This window comes from Oryctolagus cuniculus, chromosome 1 (genome assembly GCF_964237555.1).
Source record: "Oryctolagus cuniculus chromosome 1, mOryCun1.1, whole genome shotgun sequence".
NCBI classification, from domain to species: Eukaryota; Metazoa; Chordata; class Mammalia; order Lagomorpha; family Leporidae; genus Oryctolagus; species Oryctolagus cuniculus.
The window spans coordinates 19,633,226-19,656,451 of NC_091432.1; the positions used below are offsets into that span (position 1 = coordinate 19,633,226).

Sequence of the window (23,226 nt, forward strand, 5' to 3'; positions counted from 1 at the left end):
AGCCAGTTCTAAGGTTCCCTAATTCTTTCTTTTTTTTTTTTTTTAAGGATTTATTAATTTGAAAGGCAGAGTTACAGAGACTGAAGGAGAAAGAGAGAGAGAGAGATCTTCCAACCACTGGTTCACTCCTCAAATGGCCTCAACAGCCAGGGCTGTGCCAGGCCAAAGCCAGGGGCCAGGAGCTTCATCCAAGTCTCCCACGTGGGTGCAGGGGCCCAAGCACTTGGGCCATCTTCTACTGCTTTTGCAAGCCATAGCAGAGAGCTGGATCAGAAGAGGAGCAGCCAGGACTTGAACCAGCACCCACGTGGGATGCTGGCGCTGCAGGCAGAGGCTTAACCTACTATGGCACAGTGCCGGCGGCAGGTTCCCTAGTGCTGCCTGTTCTCATCAGCTTTTCTCCTGGTGGGTGGCTGGTGTAAGCACCATCCCCCTACCGTGCCCTCGCATCTGTGTACGGAAGTGTTGCACCTGCAGAATCTGGCCTGGCCCCTCTGGATCTCAGCTCTGCTCACCACCCACCCTCAGCTCCTCCCACTCTGCTGCCTTCCGACTACTGCTACGAATGATTTGCATTTGCCTTATGTTTTCCTATTCTCTCCCAGCCTGGAATCTTTGCCCAGGGTGCTCCTCCTTTCCGGTTGGCCCGTTTCCAGCTGTCTTTCTTGTCGCCTCCTGCAGGAAGCCCTTGCTCTTCAAGGCGTGGCCCCCAGCACCTTGCATCGGTACTGCACAGCCGATGTTTCTGGAGCTCACTGTGTGCTGGGCCCTGTCCTGAGTGCTTCACGTGACTCAGAAAGGCCCGCGACAGCTTCACGCGTCGGTGTTAGACTCCCACTTGGCGATGCCCAGAAGGCGGCTGAGAAGGCTTGGGGTTCTAGCGTTGAACCCGAGGTTCCAGTGCTGCCTAGCACACTGTCCACCCGCAGCTGACAACAACACGCATGGGTGAGCCCAGTTTCCATGGCTCACGCTTGACTGGGGCCTCTGTCCTGGCTGTGCTCTGCCATCGGCAGCTTGAGGGGCTTCTCCCGGGCTTGCTCAGGTGGTTGGTGGAATTCAGATCCTTGCCTCTATCACAGCGCGGCCCTGAGCCCCTGGGAGCTGCCCTCTCTTCTTGCGGCCGTTTGCCCGGTGGCCAGAAGGAAGACCTCTCTCTGAACAGAAAAGGCCCGGTCCCTCTGTTCATGCCATGCACCTGATTAAGTCAGGCCCACCCAGGGTCACCTTCTGCTTTTCAGAGTTTTACCTACTTATTTATTTTCACTTTATTTGAAAGGCATAGAAGCAGAGAGACAGAGACAGACAGAGAGAAATCTTCCATCTGTTGGTTCACTCTCTAAATGCCCATAATAGTAGGCATTGGGCCAGGCCTGAAGCCAGGAGCCTGGAACTCAACCTGGGACTGCCTCCTAGGTGGCAGGGGCCCAAGTACCTGAGCCATCGCCTGTTGTCCCCAGGGCGTGCACTAGCAGGGAGCCGGATTGGAAATGGAAGAGCTGAGACTTGAACCCTGGCACTTGGCTATGGGACGTGGGCAAACAGCGTCCCAGTCACTGGGCCAAATGCACACTGCCGCTTCTGTTCGAATGAACTGAAAAGCAACTGATTCGGGACCCTAAGTTCATCTGCAAACTGTTCTGACTTTTGTCAGCCTAACGACGGGTGCTTCATCCCCTCATTCAAGGCCCCCGTGTTCTAGCGGAGGGGCTGCGATCTTGGAGGCCGTATTAGAATTCTGCCTGCCCCTCTCCGCCAGCAGCTGGTAGCTCCTAGACACAGACGCAGCTCTCCTTGCTCTGAATTCATCCCGAGAGGCAAAGGCTACAAGAACCGGGGCAGGCGTGAAGAAGCAGTGAGGCCACGGCTTGGGGCTGGATTTGGATTAAATCCATGTGAAATGTCCCCAAGTGCCCGGGTTCGAATTTCAGTCCTGCTTCTGGTGCACGCACACCCCAGGAGGTGATGGCTCTCGCAGTCAGGGACCTGCTGCTTAGACCAGGATTGAGTTTTGGGCTCCTGGCTTTGATCTGCCTCAGCCCTGGATGTTGTGAGCATTTGGGGAATGAGCCAGAGGGTGGCAGATCTATTTCTCTGCCTTTCAAATAAATGAATTTTTGAAAGATGTATTTATTTATTTGAAAGGCAGAGTTACAGAGAGGCAGAGGCAGAGAAAGAGAGAGGTCTTCCATCTGCTGTTTCACTCTCCAAATGGCTGCAACAGCTGGAGCTGAGCCGATCCGAAGCCAGGAGCCAGGAGTTTCTTCTAGATCTCCCATGCGGGTGCAGGGGCCCAAGGAGTTGGACCACCTTTTATTGCTTTCTCAGGCTACAGCAGAGAGCTGGATCGGAAGTGGAGCAGCTGGGACTCGAACCAGCACCCATATGCAATGCTGGCACTGCAGGCGGCGGCCTTGCTGCACCACAGTGCCGGCCCAATAAATGAATATATATATATATATTTACAGTTCAAAAGGCAATTTTATTTATTAAAATATTTATTTATTTAATTTGAAAGGCAGAGTTACAGAGAGGCAGAGAGAGGGAAGTCTTCCATCCGCTGGTTCACTCTCCAAATGACTGCAATGGCTGGAGCTGCGCTGATCCGAAGCCAAGAGCCAGGAGCTTCTTCCAGGTCTCCCACGTGGGTACAGGGGCCCAAGGATTTGGGCCATCTTCTACTGCTTTCCCAGGCCATAGCAGAGAGCTGGATTAGGAGTGGGGCAGCCAGGACTCAAACCGGCGCACATACGGGATGCTGGTATTGCAGGCAGTAGCTCTACCGGCTGTGCCACAGCACTGGCCCCAGAAATGATTTTTTTTTTATCCTGTGCCTTTTTAAAAATTTTTTTAAAAGATTTATTTGAAAGGCAGAATTACAGAGGGAGGGAAGAAGGGAGAAAGAGAGAGAGAGAGAGAGAGAGAGGCTGCAATGGCTGGAGCTGCGCCGATCCAAAGCCAGGAGCTTCCTCTGGGTCTCCCACACGGGTGCAGGGGCCCAAGGACTTGGGCCATCTTCTACTGCTTTCCCAGGCACATTAGCAGGGAGTTGGATTGGAAGTGGAGCAGCCAGGTCCTGAACCGGTGTCCACGCGGGATGCCGGCACTGCAAGCGGCTGCTTTACCCGCTACGCCACAGTGCCAGACCCAGTGACCACCTTTTATACATTACTGAATCCCCAAGGACTAGTACAAAGCAGGACTCAGTAAATGTTAATTGAATGAAGCAGGAGTTAGGAAAGGGGTGTGGTGTGTGGAGGGGCAAAGAGTGAGGAGGAGCAAAATGTGGTAGGGCCTGGACCGACTTCTACTGCTCTCTCAGGCCACAGCAGAGAGCTCGGTCGGAAGTGACACAGCAGGGACTTGAACCAGTGCCCACGTGGGTTGCCAGCACCGCAGGAGGCGCTAAGCCACAGCACTGGCCCCTCCACTGCATCTTTTAAAAATCAATAAGAAACAAGAATGAAGACGTCCTCAGGCTTAGGAGGCCACGTGACGTGTGTGGCGTGGCACCCGGCCTGCAGCGGCAGCAGCAAAGGCAGCGCGCCATGGGCTTCTGCACTCTGATCCCACACTCGGCCTCGGCTGACCTTTGCAGCAGCCTGCAGGTAGGGGGCGCTGCAGAGCGCTCTGGGCTCTGATGGCCAAGTTCGAATCCAGCCCCGGCTGGGAGAAGACAGCCCAAACAGGATGCCTTCTCACCTCCGCAGAGCCCCAGGCCCTACTCCGGGCAGAATGAGCACAAACTTACCTTGTTCCCTCCTGGTGCCTTAGCCCTGCCCCCACCCCGGGAAGAAAAGCACAGAGTCAGGAATTGATGCTGATCTGTTTTTTTTTTTTTTTTTTAAATTTTGCCTTCTTGAAGCGTGTGCTGAGCCGTGGGACAGAGCAGTTTGGCAATTAAAAAGGTCCAGTGGCATGGGCAGCAGCAGGGGCGGGCCAGGTGGGCGGGTGAGGAAGCCCCTCCTTCCTGGCCCGGGGGACAGCAAAGCCCGCACTAACTTTATAAAATATAAAACAAGGGAGGGGTGGGGGAGGTGGGAGATTTGTAAAATACAATATCTTAGGGGACTGGCAATAATAAAAAATAAGGTTCATTATTTACAAACAATTCCTGTTCTTGGTCTCTGTACAGTGGGAGGTGGGGGGCGGGGCAGTGGTCCTATCGGTCATGGTGAACAGGGCCCAGGGGTGGGCCGGTGAGTGGTGTATCTGAGAGGGACGGTCAGTGGGGACAGAGTGGTCGGCCCAAGGGGACAGGCCAGAGGTGGGGAGGGGAGAGGGGGATGGGAAGGGCTGGGGCGAGGCGGAGCCCCGGCTCCCGGGGCGGGGAAGCCCCAGGGGCCGGATGCGAGCTGGATCCGGTCAAGGGGACGTCCTGTGTCCTGGGTCTCGGAGGGGCCTAGGAGAGTTTGATGGTGGTGTTGGGGCCCAGGTCCCTGGAGAGAGAAGAGAAGCCGGGGGTGACCCCTCGCCCCTCCGTGGGTGAGATCCGGCGGAGGCGGCCCCGGGGCAGGCAGGGGTCACGCGCCCACCTGTTGTGGAACCACTCCTCAGGGTGGGAGAAGTCAGGGCTGCTGCTGTTGCCTCCGACGTCTTCGGGCCAGGCTTCCCTCAGGTACTTGGTGGTCTCATGGGTGCTGTCCAGGTGGTCGTGCTGCAGGTGGTCCTGGGGCCGCGGCTCAGCCGGCCCCCCCGGCTTCATTTCCCAGCCATCCGGGGGCTCCACGGGCAGCAGGGCGCTGCGGGTGTCCTCCCAGGAGCCCGCCCCTTCATCGTAGAACAGGAGGCTCCGGGAGGGCACTGGGGAGGAAGCGTGGCGTGAGCCTGGGGCCCGGCCTGGAGGTTAAGGACGAGGCCCTGGAGTCTTACAGGCCTGGACCTGAGCCCCAGCTCTCACGCGTCCTCACGCTCTAACTATCCCAGCCTCAGTTGGCTCATCTGTAAAATGGAGATACCAGAACCAACCTCATGTAGATGTGAGGTTGAAATGACATAATAGTGAAACTGTTTAGTAAACACTCGGCAAAATTTCTTTGAAAGCAGATGGTACAGGGTTTGGGCACCCAAGTCTGGATTCTTTTTTTTTTTTTTTTTAAGATTTATTTATTTATTTGAAAGTGAGGGTTGCAGACAGAGAGGTCTTCCATCTGCCGGTTCACTCCCCAAGTGGCCGCAAGGGCCAGGACTGAGCCAGGCCAAAGACAGGGGCTTTAGCTGGGTCTCCTGCACAGGTGGCAGGGACCTGGTGCCTGGCCCACCCTCTGCTGCTCTCTCCTGGCCACTAGCAGGGAGCTGGATTGGAAGCTGGTGTTGCAGGCAGTAGCTCCACCTGCTAAGCTCAGTGCTGGCCCCAAGAGCTGGGTTCTAATTCCGCTTCTACCATTCCCTGTCTGGGTGACTGGAATAAGTGCCTCGCCCACTCTCGGCCCCAGCCTGCCCATTAGGAAAAAGCAGCATTTGTTGGACCGTCGCTGTGTGCCAGGCAGTACGCGAGGCCCTTAACCCCACATGGAACTGTCGGCGCCGAGCTGCCACTCCTGCCAGTGCTTCCCAGAGCAGGTGTCAGGTGCCAGCATGCTGCCCCACACTGGCCTGCGCGGGCTGGGGGTGCGATCCCAGGATCAGCCTGAAAGGCACGCCTGGGAGGTGTGTGAGGCTCTGTGAGTCAGCCAGCTCGGGCAGCCGCCGCCTCGCCCTGCCCCGCCCGGACCCTGGCCCCCGCCCCGGCCCCAGCCCTAGCCCGGCACCCCCGGCACGCACTCCGAGAGGCCCGATCACCCCCTCGCTTCCTCTCGCTCTGGCTTTGTCCATCGACCCAGCTTCCACTCTCTGATCCTGGGCTCCCCAGACCTGGCGTCCCTGTGACCAACCGCTAAGCAAGCCCGGGGAGGAACCTGCGCCCTCCGCCTCCTGCCCCTCCTCCCCCCGGTGGCGGCTTCCTCCCCTCAAGGCCCCTGTGTCCTGCTCAGCCTCCCTTCTTCTGGAAGTTCCCTTCTCCCTGACCTCCCTGGTGCTGCCCTCTTATCTGCTTCCTCTTCCTCCCCCAGCCACACTCCTGGGCGGCACAGGATAGCCAGGAAAGTTCTGCTGCAGGTCTAACCAAAGTAGCCTTTGCTGCTGAGGTCCAGGCTCCTTGCTGTGCCCTACCCTTGCCACTCCTGCTTCTCATGAGCTCTTTCAAAAGGCAGTGGCTGTGTGTGTTTATTTATTTTCATTTTATTTGTAAGGCGGGGGAGAGAGAGGGAACGAGTGAGACAGAGATCCCCCATCCAGTAGTTCACTCCTCAAATGCCCACAACAGCTGGGGCTGGGCCAGGCCAGAGCTAGGAGCCCAGAGCTCTATGCAGGTCTCCATGTGGCTGGCAGGGACTCACGTACCCGAGCCATCATCTGCTGCCTCCGGGGCGCGTGAGCAGGAAGCTGGATCAGAAGCGGAGCAGCTGGGACTCAACCCAGCATCTGCTGGGCCGAACACCGGCCCTGGGCGTGCTCACTTAGCAAGCACTTGCTCTGTGACACTGCGGTGGCACACGCACCACCTTGTCAGCCTTCAGTCCCTGTGCAATGGCAGCTCCCGTTTTCCATATGTAGAAATCAGAGCTCCGAGAGCTCAAGACACAAGCCTCAGGCAACAGGCAGCCAGTGGCAAGGCCAGCTGCAACAGACTCTAAAGCTCCGTGCCCTTAACCACAGCACCTCCCAATCGTCCCCGCTGGGAATGGTATATCTCTGAATCCAAGTCTACACTCCTCCTCCTCTACCCATGGCAGACATTACTAATAGAACATAGCAATCTTCCCTGCTGATGCTGACCATGTCTTAGAATCCTTTAACGGCTGGCGCCTCGGCTCAGTAGGCTAATCCTCTGCCTGCAGCGCTGGCACACCAGGTTCTAGTTCCGGTCGGGGTGCCGGATTCTGTCCCGGTTGCCCCTCTTCCAGGTCGGCTCTCTGCTGTGGCCTGGGAGTGCAGTGGAGGATGGCCCAAGTGCTTGGGCCCTGCACCTGCATGGGAGACCAGGAGAGGCACCTGGCTCCTGCCTTCGGATCAGTGCGGTGCACCGGCCGTGGCGGCCACTGGAGGGTGAACCAACGGCAAAGGAAGACCTTTCTCTCTGTCTCTCTCTCTCTCTTACTGTCCACTCTGCCTGTCAAAAATAAAATAATAATAATAATAAAAAAGAATCCTGTAACACAGCACTCTTGCAGCCATTACCATCTTATTAGAAACGGCCCTTGAGCTGAAGCTCATTTGCTGTCCCAGCTATAGGATACAGACAGTGCTCAGCAGAGGCCCTGTAGCCACCGGCACCCTAATACTCTTCTGTTTTACCCTAAACCCACATCACCCAGGTTGCAGGGTTGGGGGGCAGGGTAAGCTGGGACTCAGGGCTCTGTGTTTGCACCCCAATTCTCCCGTGGACACTGAACAAACCGTAGACCCTCTTTGGGCCTCCGTTTCCCTGTCTGCAAATGGGGAGGGGGAATGAGTTGCTTGCCAGCCCCAAACTCCGGCTCCCGTCTCGTGTGTGGGGGAGGACGGCCTGGCTCAGGGAGGTACTCACTCTGGCTGGCCGTGTAGACACTGTCCGTGATGGGGTCTTCCTTCACAGTCTGGGAGCCGGATGAGAACTCAGGCAGGCAGGGCACGAGGGAGCCCAGCACCAGGACGAAGCACAGGGCTGCCACCTGGCATCGGGGAATGAGGTCAGCCGCAGTCAGGCACTGGCAACCTCCGGTGCTCTGCCCTCGGCGGGGCCCAAAGTCTCAGGAAGCTTCCCGCAAGGCAAGCTCCCAGCTCCCAGCTCCCAGCACCCAGCACCCAGCACCCAGCACCCGCAGGACCTGGGGCTGCTCAGGCAGTGCTAGGAGCAAGAGGGAGGTGGCCCATGTGGTTACCACCTCCAGAGTGGAGGAAACGGGAATGGGGGTAGTGGAGGTGACGGCCAGCTAAGGGCGGGAGCCCAGGGGGTTGCCGGGGGGGGGGGGGCAAAGGGGGCCTCAGGGAAGCAGGAAGCAGGCAGCAGCCAGCGGGGTCCTTGGGCAGAGGCCAGAGCCACACTCAGGCACCCTCTGGGGTTGCCAGGCATTCGCTCACTGCTCTCTCCATCCTCCATCCCAGAAAGCACCATGTCCATGCAGCCCCCAGCCTCCCTAAGCCCTTCCACTCCAGGGATCCGCCCCACCACTTCCGGCACCCCCTGCACACCGCGCAGTGTGGGGGCTGGGCAGGGAGGGTCACTGGGAGGGTCCCCCCAGCGGCCTGGCCCCACATGTCACAGGTCCCGCGGAGTCAGCCCACCCCTCAAAAGCCGGCCTCGGGAAGAGCCATGGCACCCTGTAGTAGGAGACAGCACCCACCATGAGGCAGGTCCCGGTCTGCGTGGCGGCCATCTTGTAAGGCCTGGAGATCTTGTTGGTGACCAGAGTCTGCAGTTTCTGCAGCTGCTGGAGCAGGGTCCTGGGGAGGAGGGCGTGGCGGTCACGGGCAGGCTGCCACCCGCGGGCAGCTCTGCCTCCTGGAGCTCTCCCCCGGGAGCGCCAAACGTGGCCCCCAAGCCAGGTGCCCACCGCAGCCGACACAGCAAAGGTCGGGGCCACTCGGCCCCTGTGGAGCGTGGCTCATGCCTCCTCGTGGGAGCTCAGGGGTGCCCGGGATGCTCCCGGCCAAGGTGGGAGCTGGAGGGGGCGGGGCCTGCCCCTACCTGGGCGGAGGCCAGCCTTGTTTTACACCAGCCGCAGCCGCACCGACCCTCTCACTTTGCACCCACAATGCCCTGAGCCTCATCCACGAAGGACACGCTTGGCCCAGTACCCTGTGTGCAGTGCCCAGTAAATGGTGGCTATTTTTGTTGTTAATTTTTATTGTTGTTTTGCTTTTATCTCTGCACCTGTAAGCCTTCCTTGACTAGTGGACTTCCCTGTCAGTCTCCTTCGCTAACTGTGCGCCCCCTGAACGTGAGAGAGGACTGTTCAGGTCAAGCCCACCAACAAATGTCACCGTCGCCCTCCTCCACCCAGCAGGGCTGCAGTTCCCAGAATGTACAGCAGGTGGCGAAATAGCTCCAAGGGCCTGGCCCCACTTGGGCCAAGGGGTAGAAAGGTGAGGTGTGAGGGGCTCCTAGCCCTCCTCTGACAGGCTGGGAGTGGGGAGGGGGCGGCGGGATGTTCCCCGGGCCAATCAGAGATGAAGCTGGGGGAGAAGAAGGAAGGAAAGAAGGACAAAGCCTTGAGGAGCACCTGCTGTATACACAGCAGACTGCTGTCTGTGCTAATGTAATTAATCCCAGTAAGTAATGATTGAAGACCTGCCGTGGACTCATGGAGGGACACTACCAAGAATACAGAAAATAAAATAATAAAAAGAGGGGCCGGCATCGTGGTGCAGCGGATTAAGCCACCACCGGTAATGCTGGCACCCCACGTAAGGGCCGGTTAGTGTTCGCCTCCTCCACTTCCGGTCCAGTTCCCGGTTAATGCACCTGGGAAAAGCAGTGGAAGATGGCCCGAGTGATAGGCCCCCTACCATCTATGTAGGAGACCTGGATGGAGTTCTAGGCTCCTCGCTTTGGCCTGGCCCAGTCCTGGCCATTGAAGCCATTTGGGGGGATGAACCAAGGGATGGAAGAGCTTTCTCTCTAACTCTGCCTTTCAGGCAAATAAAAAATCTTAAAAAAAACCCAAAACAAAAACCTAAAAGAAAAAGTAAAGCTAGCATGACTTGCACATGTGTAGGTGCCAAGCACCCTGGATGCCTCCCAGCCCTGTGTCAGAACCTTCCCAGGGACCCCAGAAGAGAGCATTTCCCTCAACCCCTTTAGACAAAGGGACCAGGGCTCAGTGAGGCGTCACGTTCCCCCGGGTCACCAAGGTGGCAGCGTGGGACAGGAACCCAGAGCTGTGGCCTATGCACCTGCTACATGCCAGGCACCGTGCTGGGCTCTCCACGCTGGTGTTTCTCACACTGGATTGTGTGCCTGACTCGCCCCAGGGTCTTGTTCGACACCTTGGCTGGACAGGAGAGAGTTCTGAAATATGCATTTCTAGAAAGTTCCTAGCTGGTGTGGCTATTGCCTGTTGGGGAACTGGCTTTGAGCACTAAGGATCTCAAGCTGTTGTTTTCAAATGTTAGGATGCCTCCAAATTCCTCAGGGAGGCTTGTGAAAACACAGGCTGGAGCTCAGCACTGTGGCGTAGCAGGTAAAGCCGCCGTCTGCAACACTGGCATCCCCTAGAGCGCCGGTTCAAGTCCCGGCTGCTCCACTTCCCATCCAACTCCCTGCTGATGAGCTGGGAAAAGCAGCAGAAGTCCTTGGGCCCCTGTCACCCACATGGGAGACCCGGATGAAGCTCCTGGCTCCTGGCTTCGGCCCGGCTAAGCTCTGGCCATTGTGGCCACCTGGGGAGTGAACCAGTGGATGCAAGATCTCTGTCTTTCTCTCCCCACCTCTCTCTGTCACTCTGCCTTTTGGATAAATAATTTTTTGAAAGATTTTTATTTATTTGAAAGACAGAGAGAGAGAGAGAGAGAGAGAGGTAGAGACAGAGAGAGAGGTCTTCCATCCACTGCTTCACTCCCCAAATGGCCACAACAGCCAGAGCTTAGTCGGGCCAAAGCCAGGAGCCAGCAGCTTCATCTGGGTCTCCCACACGGGTGCAGGAGCCCAAGGACTTGGGCCATCTTCTACTGCCTTCCCAGGCCATAGCAGAGAGCTGGATCGGAAGTGGGGCAGCTTTGGCTCAGACCAGTGCCTGTATGGGATGCTGGCACTGCAGATTGGGGCTTTAACCCATTGCAACACAGTACCAGCCCCATAAATACTTTTTTAAGTGAGCAATTAATAAAGAAAAAAATTAAAAAAAAAAAAAGAGAAAATGCAGACTGCTGGGTCCTACCCATGGAGTTTCTGACCCAGGAGACCTGGCCCTGGGAACAAGTGTTCCTAACAGCTTCCCAGGGGATGCTGCAGGTCTGAGGACATCATGGGAAGCTTTGTACGATCGGCTGGGGGGGTCTCACCTGCCTCATCAGAGTCTGGAGCATGCGGCAGAGAACGGCTAGGAAGCTGGGGAGGGGCCCTGCCCAGGGTCTGTCCCTAGGGCGTCGGTGACCCGGACCTCAGCATTGCCTGTCCCCCCACCCCATCTCCCAGAACTATGCAGAGGGCCCGGGCTGCAGGTGCCACCACACACCTGTTGGCGTTTTCCAGGGTCTCCACCTTCTTCCACAGCTCGTTGTTCTCCGACGTGAAAGTCTCTACTCTGTAGGGGCCAAGCAGGCACAGCTCAGGGGCAGCCCCCAGAAATCGCCACTGCGCCTCCGCCCTGCCCTGCCCTGCGCTGCCCGGCCCCTGCCCCGGCCCCTGCTCTGGCCCTGGCCCCGGCCCCAGCCCCTGCCCAGGAGCCGCTCAGGCTGGGGCGACCCTTACTTCTTTTCTAGGCACTCCACATACTCCTTCTTCTTCCGGCGGCTCTCCTGGGCTGAGATCTAGAGGGGAAGCCCCCAGATGAAGGTTATCACTGCTACCTGTCCACCTCTGGGTCCCCCTGCACCCCCCAGGCTGGCCGGGGATGCCCTCCCTGGCCCTGTGGCGGCCGGGGTGGAGGGGCGCCTCAGGCTTCACCTTGTTCTTGATTTTCCTCCGCACCCTCTTCAGGGCCTTCTCCTCGGCCTTGGTGAGGGGGAGCTTGGTGGGGACGGGGTAGCCCTCAGCGATCAGGGTGCGCTTCTCCTCCTCGGTCAGCAGCAGTGGCCCGGATGTCCCCTGGAGTTTCTGCGGGAAGAAGACCCTGGTGGTTAGGAACCCGGCAGCTCTGCCCTCCTGGAACGTCTGCGTTTCCACATCCGGAAAGGGGGCAGGTCTCTGTGAGCTCCAGAGCCAGCCATCAAATGCTAGGACGGGGCAGGAGCCCAGCCTGTGCGGCGCTCATGACACCGCCTTGGGGAGGGGGCTCCCTGGACCCCACCCGGAACCCACACCCCAAAGTTCACTGGTCCAGGGCACCTCACGGCACCCCCTGGGACCCTCCCGCCACACCCACCCGTGGGCCCTGGGCCCAGCTTCATGGTTCCCCGGGGACTTCAGGGGTGTCAGGGTCTGGCCCTGCTGCTTGTCTCTCTGCCTCAGTTTCCCACACCATACAAAGGATTAAGAGTCTCGCTCTCTGGACTCTGGTGGGGGGAAGGGGTCAGACTTGGGGCTCCCTGACCCTCCCCTTGGGCCCCTGCGCTGGGTTGGCTGGGACGGGGATTGCCCAGGGCCTTGCCCCCAGGGTCGGCCCACCCCCAGCTCCTTACGTGAGGGGCGGTGAGGAGTGGGGAGGTGGAGATGGCCGTGGAGGAGCGGGCCATGGGCCGGACAGGGCTGGAGGGGGGCAGAGAGCGGGGACTCTGCGAGCCGTCACTGTCGCTGCCGTGGCTGCTGGGGGGCGTTGGAGGCATCTGGGCCAGGTCCTCTGGAAAGGGCAGAGGGGGCGGGGAGGGATTGGGTTAGCAGGGCCGCAGCTCAGCTCTGATCAGGAGTGCAGCTTGAGCTTATTGGCCACATCTGTGGTCGCTCCTCTGATGCCACAGAGGCCACATTCTCCCCCAGTCCTGGCTTCTCAGGGCCCGGGGGCTTTGAGGCCGCAGCTCAGCAACCCCAGGCCCAGGCAGACCAGGCTTTGCAGGCTGCACCCTCTCTCTCCCTTCCTTCCTTCCTTCCCCCACCCCAAGTATGCAGCCACAACCAGCCCCGGGTTTCCATTTCCGGTTTCAGAGTGACAGGACAGCAGGTGTTGTGTTCATCCCTCCCGGCCTGGGCACCTGGAAGGCTGACACTGTGCAGGTGGCAGGAAAGGGTGCCAGAGGAGCCCAGGCAGAGCCCAGACCCACGGCCTGCAGGCCCAGATCGGAACAGGTGCGGGAAGCTGCAGCTCCGCTGGCCCCCGCACAGGGCCGAGGCTGTGGGAGGAGCCATTGCGCCTCTCCCTCCTTGGCCACTTGTTTGCCTCTTAGGAGTACAGCAATGCAAAGATACTGGACTTGGGGCCAGAGAGACTGGAGGTCAAGTCCGGACTGTGGCAGCCCCAACCGTGGGACCATAATTCTGTGCACTAAACTCCCCCCAACTCACTTCCCTGGGCAGTGGCATGGGGGGAGGTGACTCCGTGTTCAGAACTGGGAGGATGCAAGGAGCGTTGAATGTGCAGGGAGACATTTATGGGGGTGAAGGGCACAGCGTGGGCTGTCTTAGCCTGGCCCCTTTCTACCCTGTGTGTGCTGTCTTCTCTCTGAGGGCAAACTGACCATCTTCAGGCTAACCTGGTGGTGCTTAGCCCAGGGCCTGACACACAGTAGGTGCTTAATCAATATTTGATGAATTAGTGAGGTGGGGTCAGAAAGACTTCATTAGCTCTTCAAGCTGCTGGCCAACTCCAGGAAGCTGTCTCCTTGTCCCTGTCTGGTCGGAGACTGTGGTCCCAAGCCCTCCCCACCCTGGGACCTGTCCTAAACACACACACACACACACACACACATCACTGCTGGTAATTGGTGGTTCATCTGTATCCTCACTTCTCTATGATCTACTTAGGCACAGGAACTACTGTCTCTCTCTGCTTTCCCAGTGCCTGGGACTCAGGGATGCCATTCGGTGGACTCTTATTGGATGGATGGATGAGCAGATGCCTGGGTGGGTGGAGGGATGTATGAGTGGATGCAAGGGTGGGTGGACAGACGGACAGATGGATGGATGAGATGGATGATTGGATGGGTGGATGGAAAAACAGATACATGGGTGGATGGGTGGAGAGATGTATGGACGAGCTAAATGGTTGGATGCATGGATGCATGACTGGATGGATAGACGGACAGATGGACAGATGGATGAGCAGATGACGCCTGAGGGAATGAGTGGTGAGTGGGTGAGTGCATGATGCTTGCTTATGGAGTGGCCTTTGGTGAGTGAGCGGATGGAAGGCTGCTTAGCAAAGAGGCTAAGAGGGTGTCGACACAGTGCTTCTGTGGCATACTGAGCAGAAGGGGATTGCAGGGCAGAGGGGATGCGGATGGATGGAGAGGATATCCTGGGAAGAGGTGAGGGTGTTGAGGTACAGGGGTGCACTGAGCCAACGGAGCACGGACGCTGTCTGCCCCAGCCTGGGGAGGAAAACAGCCCCGCCCCTGAGCACGCTTACCTGGTGTCACTTTGAGGAACTGGTTCGCCTCCTGGGGCTCTGCTTTGATCACTGGCAGCTGAGTCATCTCTCCTGGGGCCTGGAGAAGAGCCAGGTACAGCTCCATTGGCTGCCCTGGGGACAGTCCCCACCACACTGTCCACCCCAGCTCCCTCTCTGAGGCTGGTGGTCTGCACAGACGGGGAAGTAGCTGGGCTTGGGGTTCTGGACACAGCCCAGGGAGAGCAGGGGCAACTTCTCATGCTTAGAGGAGCCAGGTCACACCTAGGAGAAGCGAATGGTGGCCGGAGTCTAGCTCAGAGGAGGGGCGCTTCCTGTGAGCTCCTTTGGGGCGGCGGGGGTGGGGAGCTGACCCTGGCCTGTGAGAGCTGCACAGGCCTTGGTACCAGGCTGGCCGGAGGAGGAGGCAGTGCTAGTTAGGTAAGCTGTAGCTGTCAACGGATGGAAACAATAGTAGCAAAGAAGGAGGCGATGATTGGCAGGGGCTCAGAGAAAGTGCCCTGAGAAGCTGAGGCCTGAAAGCGTCCCAGAGAATGAACAGGAGCAGAATCCAGAGAGTTCTCATCAAAGACAACCCCACGTAAGTTTGAAGCAAGGTTCTGACGCATTCAGATTTACAGCTTCAACACACACACATGCATTTAAAAAAAAGATTTATTTATTTATTTGAAAGGGTTAGAGAGAGAGAGAGAGGGAGGGAGAGAGAGAGAAACAGAGAGAGAATTCGATCGCTTCTCGGCCTTTTGGCTAAAATCAAGTGCAGAGAGAGAATTCGTTCATCTATGCTTCACTTTCCAAATGGCCACAATGGCCAGGGCTGGACCAGGGCAAAGCCAGGAGCCAGGAGCTTCCTCTGAGTCTCTCATGCGGGTGCAGGGGCCCAAGCACTTGGGCCATCTTCTACTGCTTTCCCAGGCACATCAGCAGGGAGCTGGATTGGAAGTAGAGCAACTGGGACATGAACTGGTGCCCGTTAGGGATGCCAGCATCCCAGACAGAAGCTTAAACCACTATGCTGCAGCATAGTGTTTCTTTTTTTTTCTTTTTTTTTTTTTTTTTTTTACAGATTTATTTTATTTATTTTAAAGGCAGAGTTACAGAAAGAGGTAGAGAGAGAGAGAGAGGTCTTCCATCCCCTGGTTCACTCCCCAGTTGGCCGCAATGGCTGGAGCTGCGCTGATCCAAAGCCAGGAGCCAGGAGCTTCTTCCAGGTCTCCCACATGGGTGCAGGGGCCCAAGAGCTCGGGCCATCTTCTACTGCTTTCCCAGGCTATAGCAGAGAGCTGGATTGGAAGAAGAGCAGCCGGGACTTGAACTGGCGCTCATATAGGATGTTGGCACTTCAGGGCAGGGCTTTAACCCGCTGTGCCACAGCGCCGGTCCCCACATGCATTTCTAATCATTTGTATTCCAACTTTGTGGACATGCGTGACTTCATACATGTGACTGCCAGCATGCACATAACGGTGTTCTTTTTGAGGAAGACAGGATGTTAGGTGTTGGATTTGGGGACCATCTCTCCCCTCTAGGTTCCTAGCCAGCAGAAAGAGGTCATGATATTGTGGGTAGGACCCAGAATCCTGAATTTTGGCAGAAGAGAACGGACCAGAGAGAAGTTCAAGGTGGCTGAGGTCTTGCCGATTTCCTGGTCTATATCCCAGCTCAGCCTCTGAGGACCGTGCAGAATGGTGGCGGCGTCGGTGTGGCCACACAGCTCATCGCTGACCTCGCCAGCTCCTGGTTCCTGCACCTGCCGCCAGGGTGGACAGGAAAGGGCGGGCTGAGTTTGGAAGGCGGCTCCATGGTTTCTGTCTGTATGACTTTGGGCAAATCAAACTCCTCGAAACTCAGGTGCCCTCCGTGAAGCCTGGGCCCAACTCCTGAGACCCTGGCGGCTGCCACAGTCACAGCTTCCCCTGAGGCACGTGGGGCTGCTGAGCCAGTCTTAGGATTGGTTTTGAAGGAGCCTGCTGGGGGCCGGTGCAGTGGTGTAACGGGTAAAGCCCGCTGCAGGCGACACTGGCACTGGTTCGAGTCCTGGCTGCTCCACTTCTGATCCAGCTCTCTGCTATGGCCTGGGGAAGCAGTATAAGATGGTCCAAGTCCTTGGGCCCCTGCACCCATGTGAGAGACTCGGAAAAAGCTCCTGGCTCCTGCCTTCGGATCGGTGCAGCTCCAGCTGTTGCGGCCAATTGGGGAGTAAACCAACGGATGGAAGACCTCTCTCTCTCTCTCTCTCTCTGCCTCTCCTCTCTCTGTGTTACTCTGCCTTTCAAATAAGTAAATAAGTCTTTTTTTTTTTTTTTTTAAATCCTGCACCTGTGCAGCCTTTAACTCGGGGTCAGATGGTTTGATATGAGCTATGTGGCTAACAGGGCACAGGGCCAGCCACACGCCTGACTGCAGGGCTGTTAAGCTAACTCTCACATCGTAGCATCTTTAGGGGGTTCATGTGCCCACTTTACAGTACAGGAAACTGAGGACAAAGCCGGGAGTGCAACGTGCCAGAGCACAAGCGAAGAGGCCAGCTGGGCCCCAGGCAGAGCCTCCTCGGGGGCCTGGCCCTCACACTTCTGGCAGGGTGAAGGCTGCTATCTACACACTCATGGAAAGGGCTGGGGTTTGGCAGGAGTATGTGGCTTATTAATCTCGTAAACGAAAATGAGTAAAATATAGCACAATTTTTGCATTTCCACTTGGGTCTCTCTTCCTTTTTAAAACCTTGAATCTTCGAGAAAAGGAAGTGGCCCCGGCTGTCTCCATCTGCGGGACTCTGGCCCGGGCCCCCGAGGCCTTGCCCTGCACCAGTGGACGGCAAAGGGGCAGCAGCCGGGGAGGCCTCGGCCTGGGCTCTTCCCTGAGCTTTTCATTGCTCCCTGTGCACAGAGCCCGCAGGGGGGTCAGGGCTTTGGGTGCCTCCCCCCACAGCCCCACCAGCCCCCTTCCCTCCCTAGCACCCATCAGAAGTCCCCAGGCTCACCTGGGGGGGCATGGGCAGCCTGGACAGGGGGCTGAGGCCCAGCAGTGGGGTGGTGGCCATGGCCGCGGCGGTGGCCATGGCCGAGGAGGCGGCCAGAGGGTCCACGGGCAGCTCCGGGCTCTGCTCCTGCTTCACCATGATGGAGCACAGTTTGTGTCCTAGTGCCCAGGCTCCGGGTTCCACATCTGGGGGGAAGGGGCAGGGCCCAGGCTCAGGGTCAGGGGACTCCGAGGGCAGAGGGCTCAGCCCCCCTCCAGCCCCCAGAGCTGCCTTGGACTGGACACAGGAGAGCTGCTAGGGTCTACCAGGAGGCCAGCAGGAAAGGGGGTGCTTGTGAGGTGGGGGTGGGGTGCGCTGGGGACAGAAGGGGTGAGGATATCTTCTTCACCCAGCAGCTTACAGAATGGGCTTGGACACCAGACCTGGCCCCCTCTCAACTGCCTGTGTGACCTTAGGTGAGTTGTTTAACCTCTCTGAGCCTGAGCTCTCTCAAAATGGAGAAAGAGGATTTATCCAATAGGGAAGTCCAGGGGACTAAATAGTAAAACGCACATAAAACTCCTGACCCAGGGCTTGGTGAAAAGTGCCCATCGGGTGAGAGTTACTGTCACGGGGAAACATTTCCTGAGCACTGCACCCGACGCTGGGACTTCCCAAGGGTCCCAAGGAGGGTTGTGCAGGCCACTCTGCCCACGCGTGGGGCCTGCATGGGCTGCAGGCAGGAGGGAATCAGGGAGGCCTGCCCGCAGGAGGCTGCTGCAGCTGCCCAGGCCAGAAGATGTGACAGAGAGCAGAAAGGGACATCTGGAAACTAAAGTGGAAGGGAAGGGTCCACAGGACCTGGAGCAGGGTTGGGGTGGCGGGGTGGGAGTGCTCAGGTTTCCTGGGCCTCACCAGCCCAGGCAGGTGTCACCCATTTCCCTGATGCATGGTCGTGGCCCGCCACCCCCAAGTCGGCCCTACCACTGGTGGCCCCAGCATCTGGAAGCCAGAGAAGCAGCTGATGAGACAGGAGGAATGGCAGGGGAGGGTTCCGGGCTTTGGGGCCTGCTGTGGGTCAGTGGCTTGCCTGATCCCACCTCAGAGGCCGGGCTCCACCCTGCTGGAAGCCCCAGTGCCCTGGCTCTGGACCACAGCTACCCCTGGGCTCCAGGAGCATCTAGGAACACCCATAATCTTTCCAAATTACAGGGCCAGGCTGCCAGCCTCCGGGAATCTGCCCCCTGCAAAGGAAGGGCCCACAGACAAATTGCTTTAAAAATAGACTTGGGGGTGGCCAAGGGGCTGCGGGCCTGGCCCAGGAGGGGTGGATGAAGAGCCTGCCTCGGCGGGGGGTGGGGGAGGGGAGTCTAATCTACCCCCCCACCCTGCCCTTTGTCAGGGCTGGGACCTCACAGAGGCGGCCTCCGGAGGCTGAGCCGAAGCCAGGGTGCAATGGGAAGCCGGGACGTGGGCTCCCTGCCTCCCAGGGCTGGGGGCTTCACGAGGGCCTGGCTCTGCTCCCAGAGTGTTCCCAGGACCCCCAGCAGCAGCTCACGCTTCCCATGCAGGGCCCAGCCCCACCGCATGAGCTCCCCGGCCCCTCCCAGCAAGTGCATGGGGCAGGCACAGCTGTCTCCCTGCTGAACACGCGAGGACTTAAAAAAGCGTGTGAAATGGAACTGAAAGACAAATGGCACTAAAGGGTGCATTTGCTTTGGTGCAAAAAGATGTGAGATCCACGTGTCGTTTTTTTCATGATCCATTTTTCCATGAATTTTTGAAGCCTTCTTATTTGCATGGATTCCAACATCTTTTGTACTAAAATAAACATCGTTTAATTCCATTTTTCCATGAATTTAAAGAATTAGTTATTGCGAGGCAGAGACACTGAGTGGTACAGAGATAAAAAGAGAGAGAAGGAGAAACACAGGCAGAGAGAGGGAAAGTGCACCACCATCTGCTGGTTTACTCCACAAATGCCCACACTCGCAGGGATATGGGTGGGCCAAAGCTAAGAGCAAAGAACCCAATCCAGGTCTCCCACGTGGGTGGCAGAAACCCAAGGACTGGAGCCTTCACTGCTACCTCTCGGGGTCTGCATTAGCAGGAAGCTGGTACTGAACCCAAGTTCTCGGATATGCAAAGCGGACAAGCGAACCGGTGTCTTAACCGCTGTGCCAAACACCTGCCCGCTATGAACTTTTTTGCTTGTAGGTGAGAAAATTAAGAAACCCACTGCAGACCACTGTCCTCTGAAGGGAAGAGGAATAAGAAGCCTGTTCGTTGTCGCAGCCACTCCCAGTATCAGCAGGACTTCAGCATGCCCAGTAATGAGCGCTGCTAACCATCAGCACACATTGTGTGCGGGGCACTGAGTGGGGGAGGGGACTTCATGAAGCTATTTTTAATCCTGACCAGATCTCTCAAGGTACATGTTATTTGTGCTCTATAGCTGAGGGTGGGGCAGGTCTTTGGCACCGTGGTTAAGACACTTCGTGGGCTGCCCACATCTCATATCAGAGCGCCTGGATCTGAGTCCCAGCTCTCATTCCAGTTCCAGCTTCCTGCAAATGCACACCCTAGGAGGCAGCAGGTGGTGGCTTAAATACTTGGGCCCCTGCCACTTGCATGGGAGACCTGGACTAAGTTCCTGGCTCCTGGTTGTTGCAGGCATTTGGAGAGTGAACCAGTGGATGGAAGTGCTCTCCCTGTCTGTCTCTCAGTCCCCCTGCCTTTTGAATCAAATGAAAATATAATTGAGGGAACAGAACCCCAGAGAGCTTGAGTAAGCTGCTCAAGGTCGCCAAGCAGCCAGTGGAGGCACTGGGATGTGCTCCAAAGCCTGTAGCACTCTTGCTGCCCTCAGGGCTGGCAAGGGCGGTGGTGGCAAAGGGCGTGGGGGGCTCCCGTGTCTCTGCTGCGCTTCGTTCTGTGTGTGTGACCCAGAGCAGCTCAGCTTTCATGAAGTCTCGTCTTTCGTGGGCATTAGACTAAAGGCCAAGCCTACAGCACCCGTCAGGTGTGAGGAATAAATGAGATGAGGAACAGGAGGGCACTGTAAGCTCGAGGGTGCTATGGACACGTGTGAGATTCCCATTTGTAGAGGAAGAGATGGAGGTGGAAAGAGGTTCTGAGCCGCGTCACTGCGGGTGATGGAGCTCGTGCCACCTGCACAAGGAAATGCCCAAGGGGCTGTTTCAGCAAGTGTATGTGTGTGCACACGTGTGTGTGCATGTGTGTGTGCATGCGTGCGTGTACGTGTGTGCCTGTGTGTGCATGTGCCTGTGTGTGTGCGCACGTGCATGTGTGTACGCGCGCGTGTGTGTGTGTCTCCAATGCTCAGCATCTGGGAGGAGGTCTCAGGGGTCCCTTGCTTTAAAGGAGGGAGCTGGAGGCCAGGGGAGCTTTAGAGAACCGCAGCCTCAGCAGCAGGTGGGGTACAGTCACCTCTCCTAGGCGGTATCTCGGGGGGTGTTGCAGGACGAAGGGGGCCCCTGAACGGGATCGCCCTCCCACTCCCTGGAATCAGTGGTTCCCAGCTGCTCTGGAATCATCTGGAAGGCTGGGTTCTACCTGCAGGGTTTCTGAGCCACGGCTGCAGGGCTGCAGTGGGGAGTCTGCAGGTCCAACAAGTTCCCAGGTGATGCTGCCGCTCTGGGAGTCACAGGCTGGGGTGACCCAAACCCCTTTTGAGTAGTGTGCATGTGGGGGTGCTCTGAGGGAGAACAAAATGGCAGGGAGCAGCCACCTGTGGGGGGTTTGTGGGTGGCTCCCCTCGGAGCCCTGGGACCTCAGGCGGCAGGTGTGCTGGCCTGTCCCCCTCCTTCCTCCCTCCTGGGCCCTTCCAGCTCTCACCTTGGGTGGTGTCCTCCATCTTGATGGGCACAAGAGGGCTCTGGGGCGCTGAGTCCCCGCTCAGGGAGTAGCTGTGCTCAGCCTGGATGCCTGGCGCCGGGGAGTCCAGCTCCATGTCCAGTAGAGGGCTCTTGTCATCCAGCACAGGGTCATCAAAGAAGCTGCTGAACAGGTCGTTGGAGAAGTCCTCCATGTTCTCGGCAAAGTGGTCCAGGTGCTCGGGAAAGTGCTAGAAGAGGAGAAGAGGGATTCAATTCACTTTGCAAAGGTGGGGGGGGTACGCAGGGGCCGCAGTGGGTACCCCCACCCCACCCCACAATCCCCACCTCCGTATTCCTGTTCCCACCACCATGGAGACCACCATGGTTGCCGCCAACAGCAGCTCTTAGCAGTGCCATCGCCAATGTCACTGCACCGCCTCTTCCGCCAGCCCCGCCCCCACCAGCAGCCTCCTCTGAGTGCTCCTGCATCAGGCAGTGGGACACAGGGCTCCGGGCCCTGGGTCACGTCTCTGACGCTGCCCAAGTCTGTTTCTGTCTCTATTTCCTTGGTGGGTTGACAAGAAGGGTTGTAAAAGAATAATGTTGGGGACCAGCTTCATGGCACAGCGGGTTAAGCCGCCACCTGCGATGCTGGCATCCCATATCTGAGCGCCAGTTAAATCCCTGCTGCTCCACTTCTGATCCAGCTCCCTGCTAATGAACTTGGGCAAAGTGCAAGTACTTGGACCCCTGACACCCATGTGGGAGACCAACATGGAGTTCTGGGCTCCTGGCTTTGGCCTGGCCCAGCCCTGCCTTATGTAGCCATTTGGGGAATGAACCAGCCAACGGAAGATCTCTCTGTCTCTCCCTCTCTCTGTCTTTCAAATAAACATACATCTTAAAAAAAAATTAGTTCTGCCTCCGCCAGCAGGTTTGCATGTCAAAGGCAGGATGGGTGACTTGCATTAGCCTCTGTCGGGCCGTGCACGGTGCGGCATGGTGGAGTTGTGAGCATCTGGCCCTCTCAGCCCTGCAGCCCCGGCCGCTGCGCAGGCCTCCAGCGTCTCCCTTTCCCAAGCCATTCTTTCTACGGAGAGATGAGGCTGCGGAGCCAGTTTCTGAGGTTCCAATCTAGCTATGACTCAGTGCTGTTCAAACTGTGGGTGATGACTCATTAATGGGTTGTGAAATCAATTTAGTGGGTCATGACCAGAATTTCAGAAAAAAATAAAACAGAACAAAGTAGAGTAGAAGACATCAGAATGTACCACACATCATGATGTTGAATAGCCTGGGGGCGTTTTTATCTCAGCTATGTGAGTGTGTGTGCTTGGGAGTGTATAGTCCTTAGTTCTTCTTTTTATTTTTTTTTAAGACTTATTTATCTATTTGAGAGGAAGAGTTACAGACAGAGAAAGGGAGAGACAGAGAGGTTTTTCCGTCTGTTGGCCCACTCCCCAAATGGCTGCAATGGCTGGAGCCAGGCCAATCCAAAACCAGGAGCCAGGAGCTTTCTCTGGGTCTCCCACATGGGTGAAGGGGCCCAAGCACTTGGGCCATCTTCTACTGCTTTCCCAGGCGACAGCAGAGAACTACATCAGAAGTGGAGCAGCCGGGACTTGAACCAGTGCCCACATGGCGTGCTGGCTGCACAGGCGGAGGCCTAACCCACGACACCACAGTGCCAGACTCAGGGATGTGCATTTCTTAGGACCAGAAAATCCTGACATGTCTGGGCCTCCAGCTCCCTGCTAATGCACCTGGGAAAGCAGCAGAGGATGGCCCGAGGACTAGCTCCCAGCCCTGGCCATTGCAGCCTTTTGGGGAGTGAACCAGCTGATGCAAGATTTTTCTCTATCTCTCCCTCTCTCTCTGTAACTCTTTAAAATAAACAAAATAAATATTTTTAAAAGATGTATTTATTTATTTGAAAGGCAGAGTTACAGGGAGAGGGATCTTCCATCCTCAAGTGACCAATATGGCTGGGGCCAGGCAAGGCTGAAGCCAGGAGCCTGGAACGCCATTGGGGTCTCCAGTGCAGGTGGCGGGCATTAGCAGGGAGCTGGATCAGCAGTGGGGCAATCAGGTCTCGAACCAGTGTCCATAAACAATGCCAGCCCCAAATAAATAAATCTTTAAAGAAAAAAAGCTATGAGAACAGTCCCTGCTGGGCTTTGCATGGTGGCTAATGCACTTCCGGATTCCTGCACCCACAGCCGAGTGCCGGAGCTGGAGACCTGGAGTC

At 57.3% G+C, this 23,226-nt stretch overlaps 1 protein-coding gene across 2 annotated transcripts in view; it reads right to left on the reverse strand.

The window, feature by feature from the left end:
* Positions 1 to 3,814: 3,814 nt before the first annotated feature.
* Positions 3,815 to 23,226, reverse strand: part of CREB3L1 (cAMP responsive element binding protein 3 like 1) — a 35,657-nt gene continuing 16,245 nt past the window's right edge. Inside the window, exons 2-12 of one of the 2 annotated variants that reach the window (XM_051852776.2) lie at positions 20,998 to 21,226; positions 17,161 to 17,345; positions 14,181 to 14,259; positions 12,301 to 12,458; positions 11,627 to 11,776; positions 11,432 to 11,490; positions 11,196 to 11,264; positions 8,364 to 8,463; positions 7,568 to 7,691; positions 4,536 to 4,803; positions 3,815 to 4,439 (exon numbers count right to left, since the gene is read on the reverse strand). In XM_051852776.2, coding sequence (XP_051708736.2) covers positions 4,403 to 4,439; positions 4,536 to 4,803; positions 7,568 to 7,691; positions 8,364 to 8,463; positions 11,196 to 11,264; positions 11,432 to 11,490; positions 11,627 to 11,776; positions 12,301 to 12,458; positions 14,181 to 14,259; positions 17,161 to 17,345; positions 20,998 to 21,226 — 1,458 coding nt within the window. In that variant the 3' untranslated portion in view covers positions 3,815 to 4,402. Of the gene's footprint in view, positions 4,440 to 4,535; positions 4,840 to 7,567; positions 7,692 to 8,363; positions 8,464 to 11,195; positions 11,265 to 11,431; positions 11,491 to 11,626; positions 11,777 to 12,300; positions 12,459 to 14,180; positions 14,260 to 17,160; positions 17,346 to 20,997; positions 21,227 to 23,226 lie in introns of both variants that reach the window. The other variant, XM_051852773.2, reaches the window with a different exon arrangement.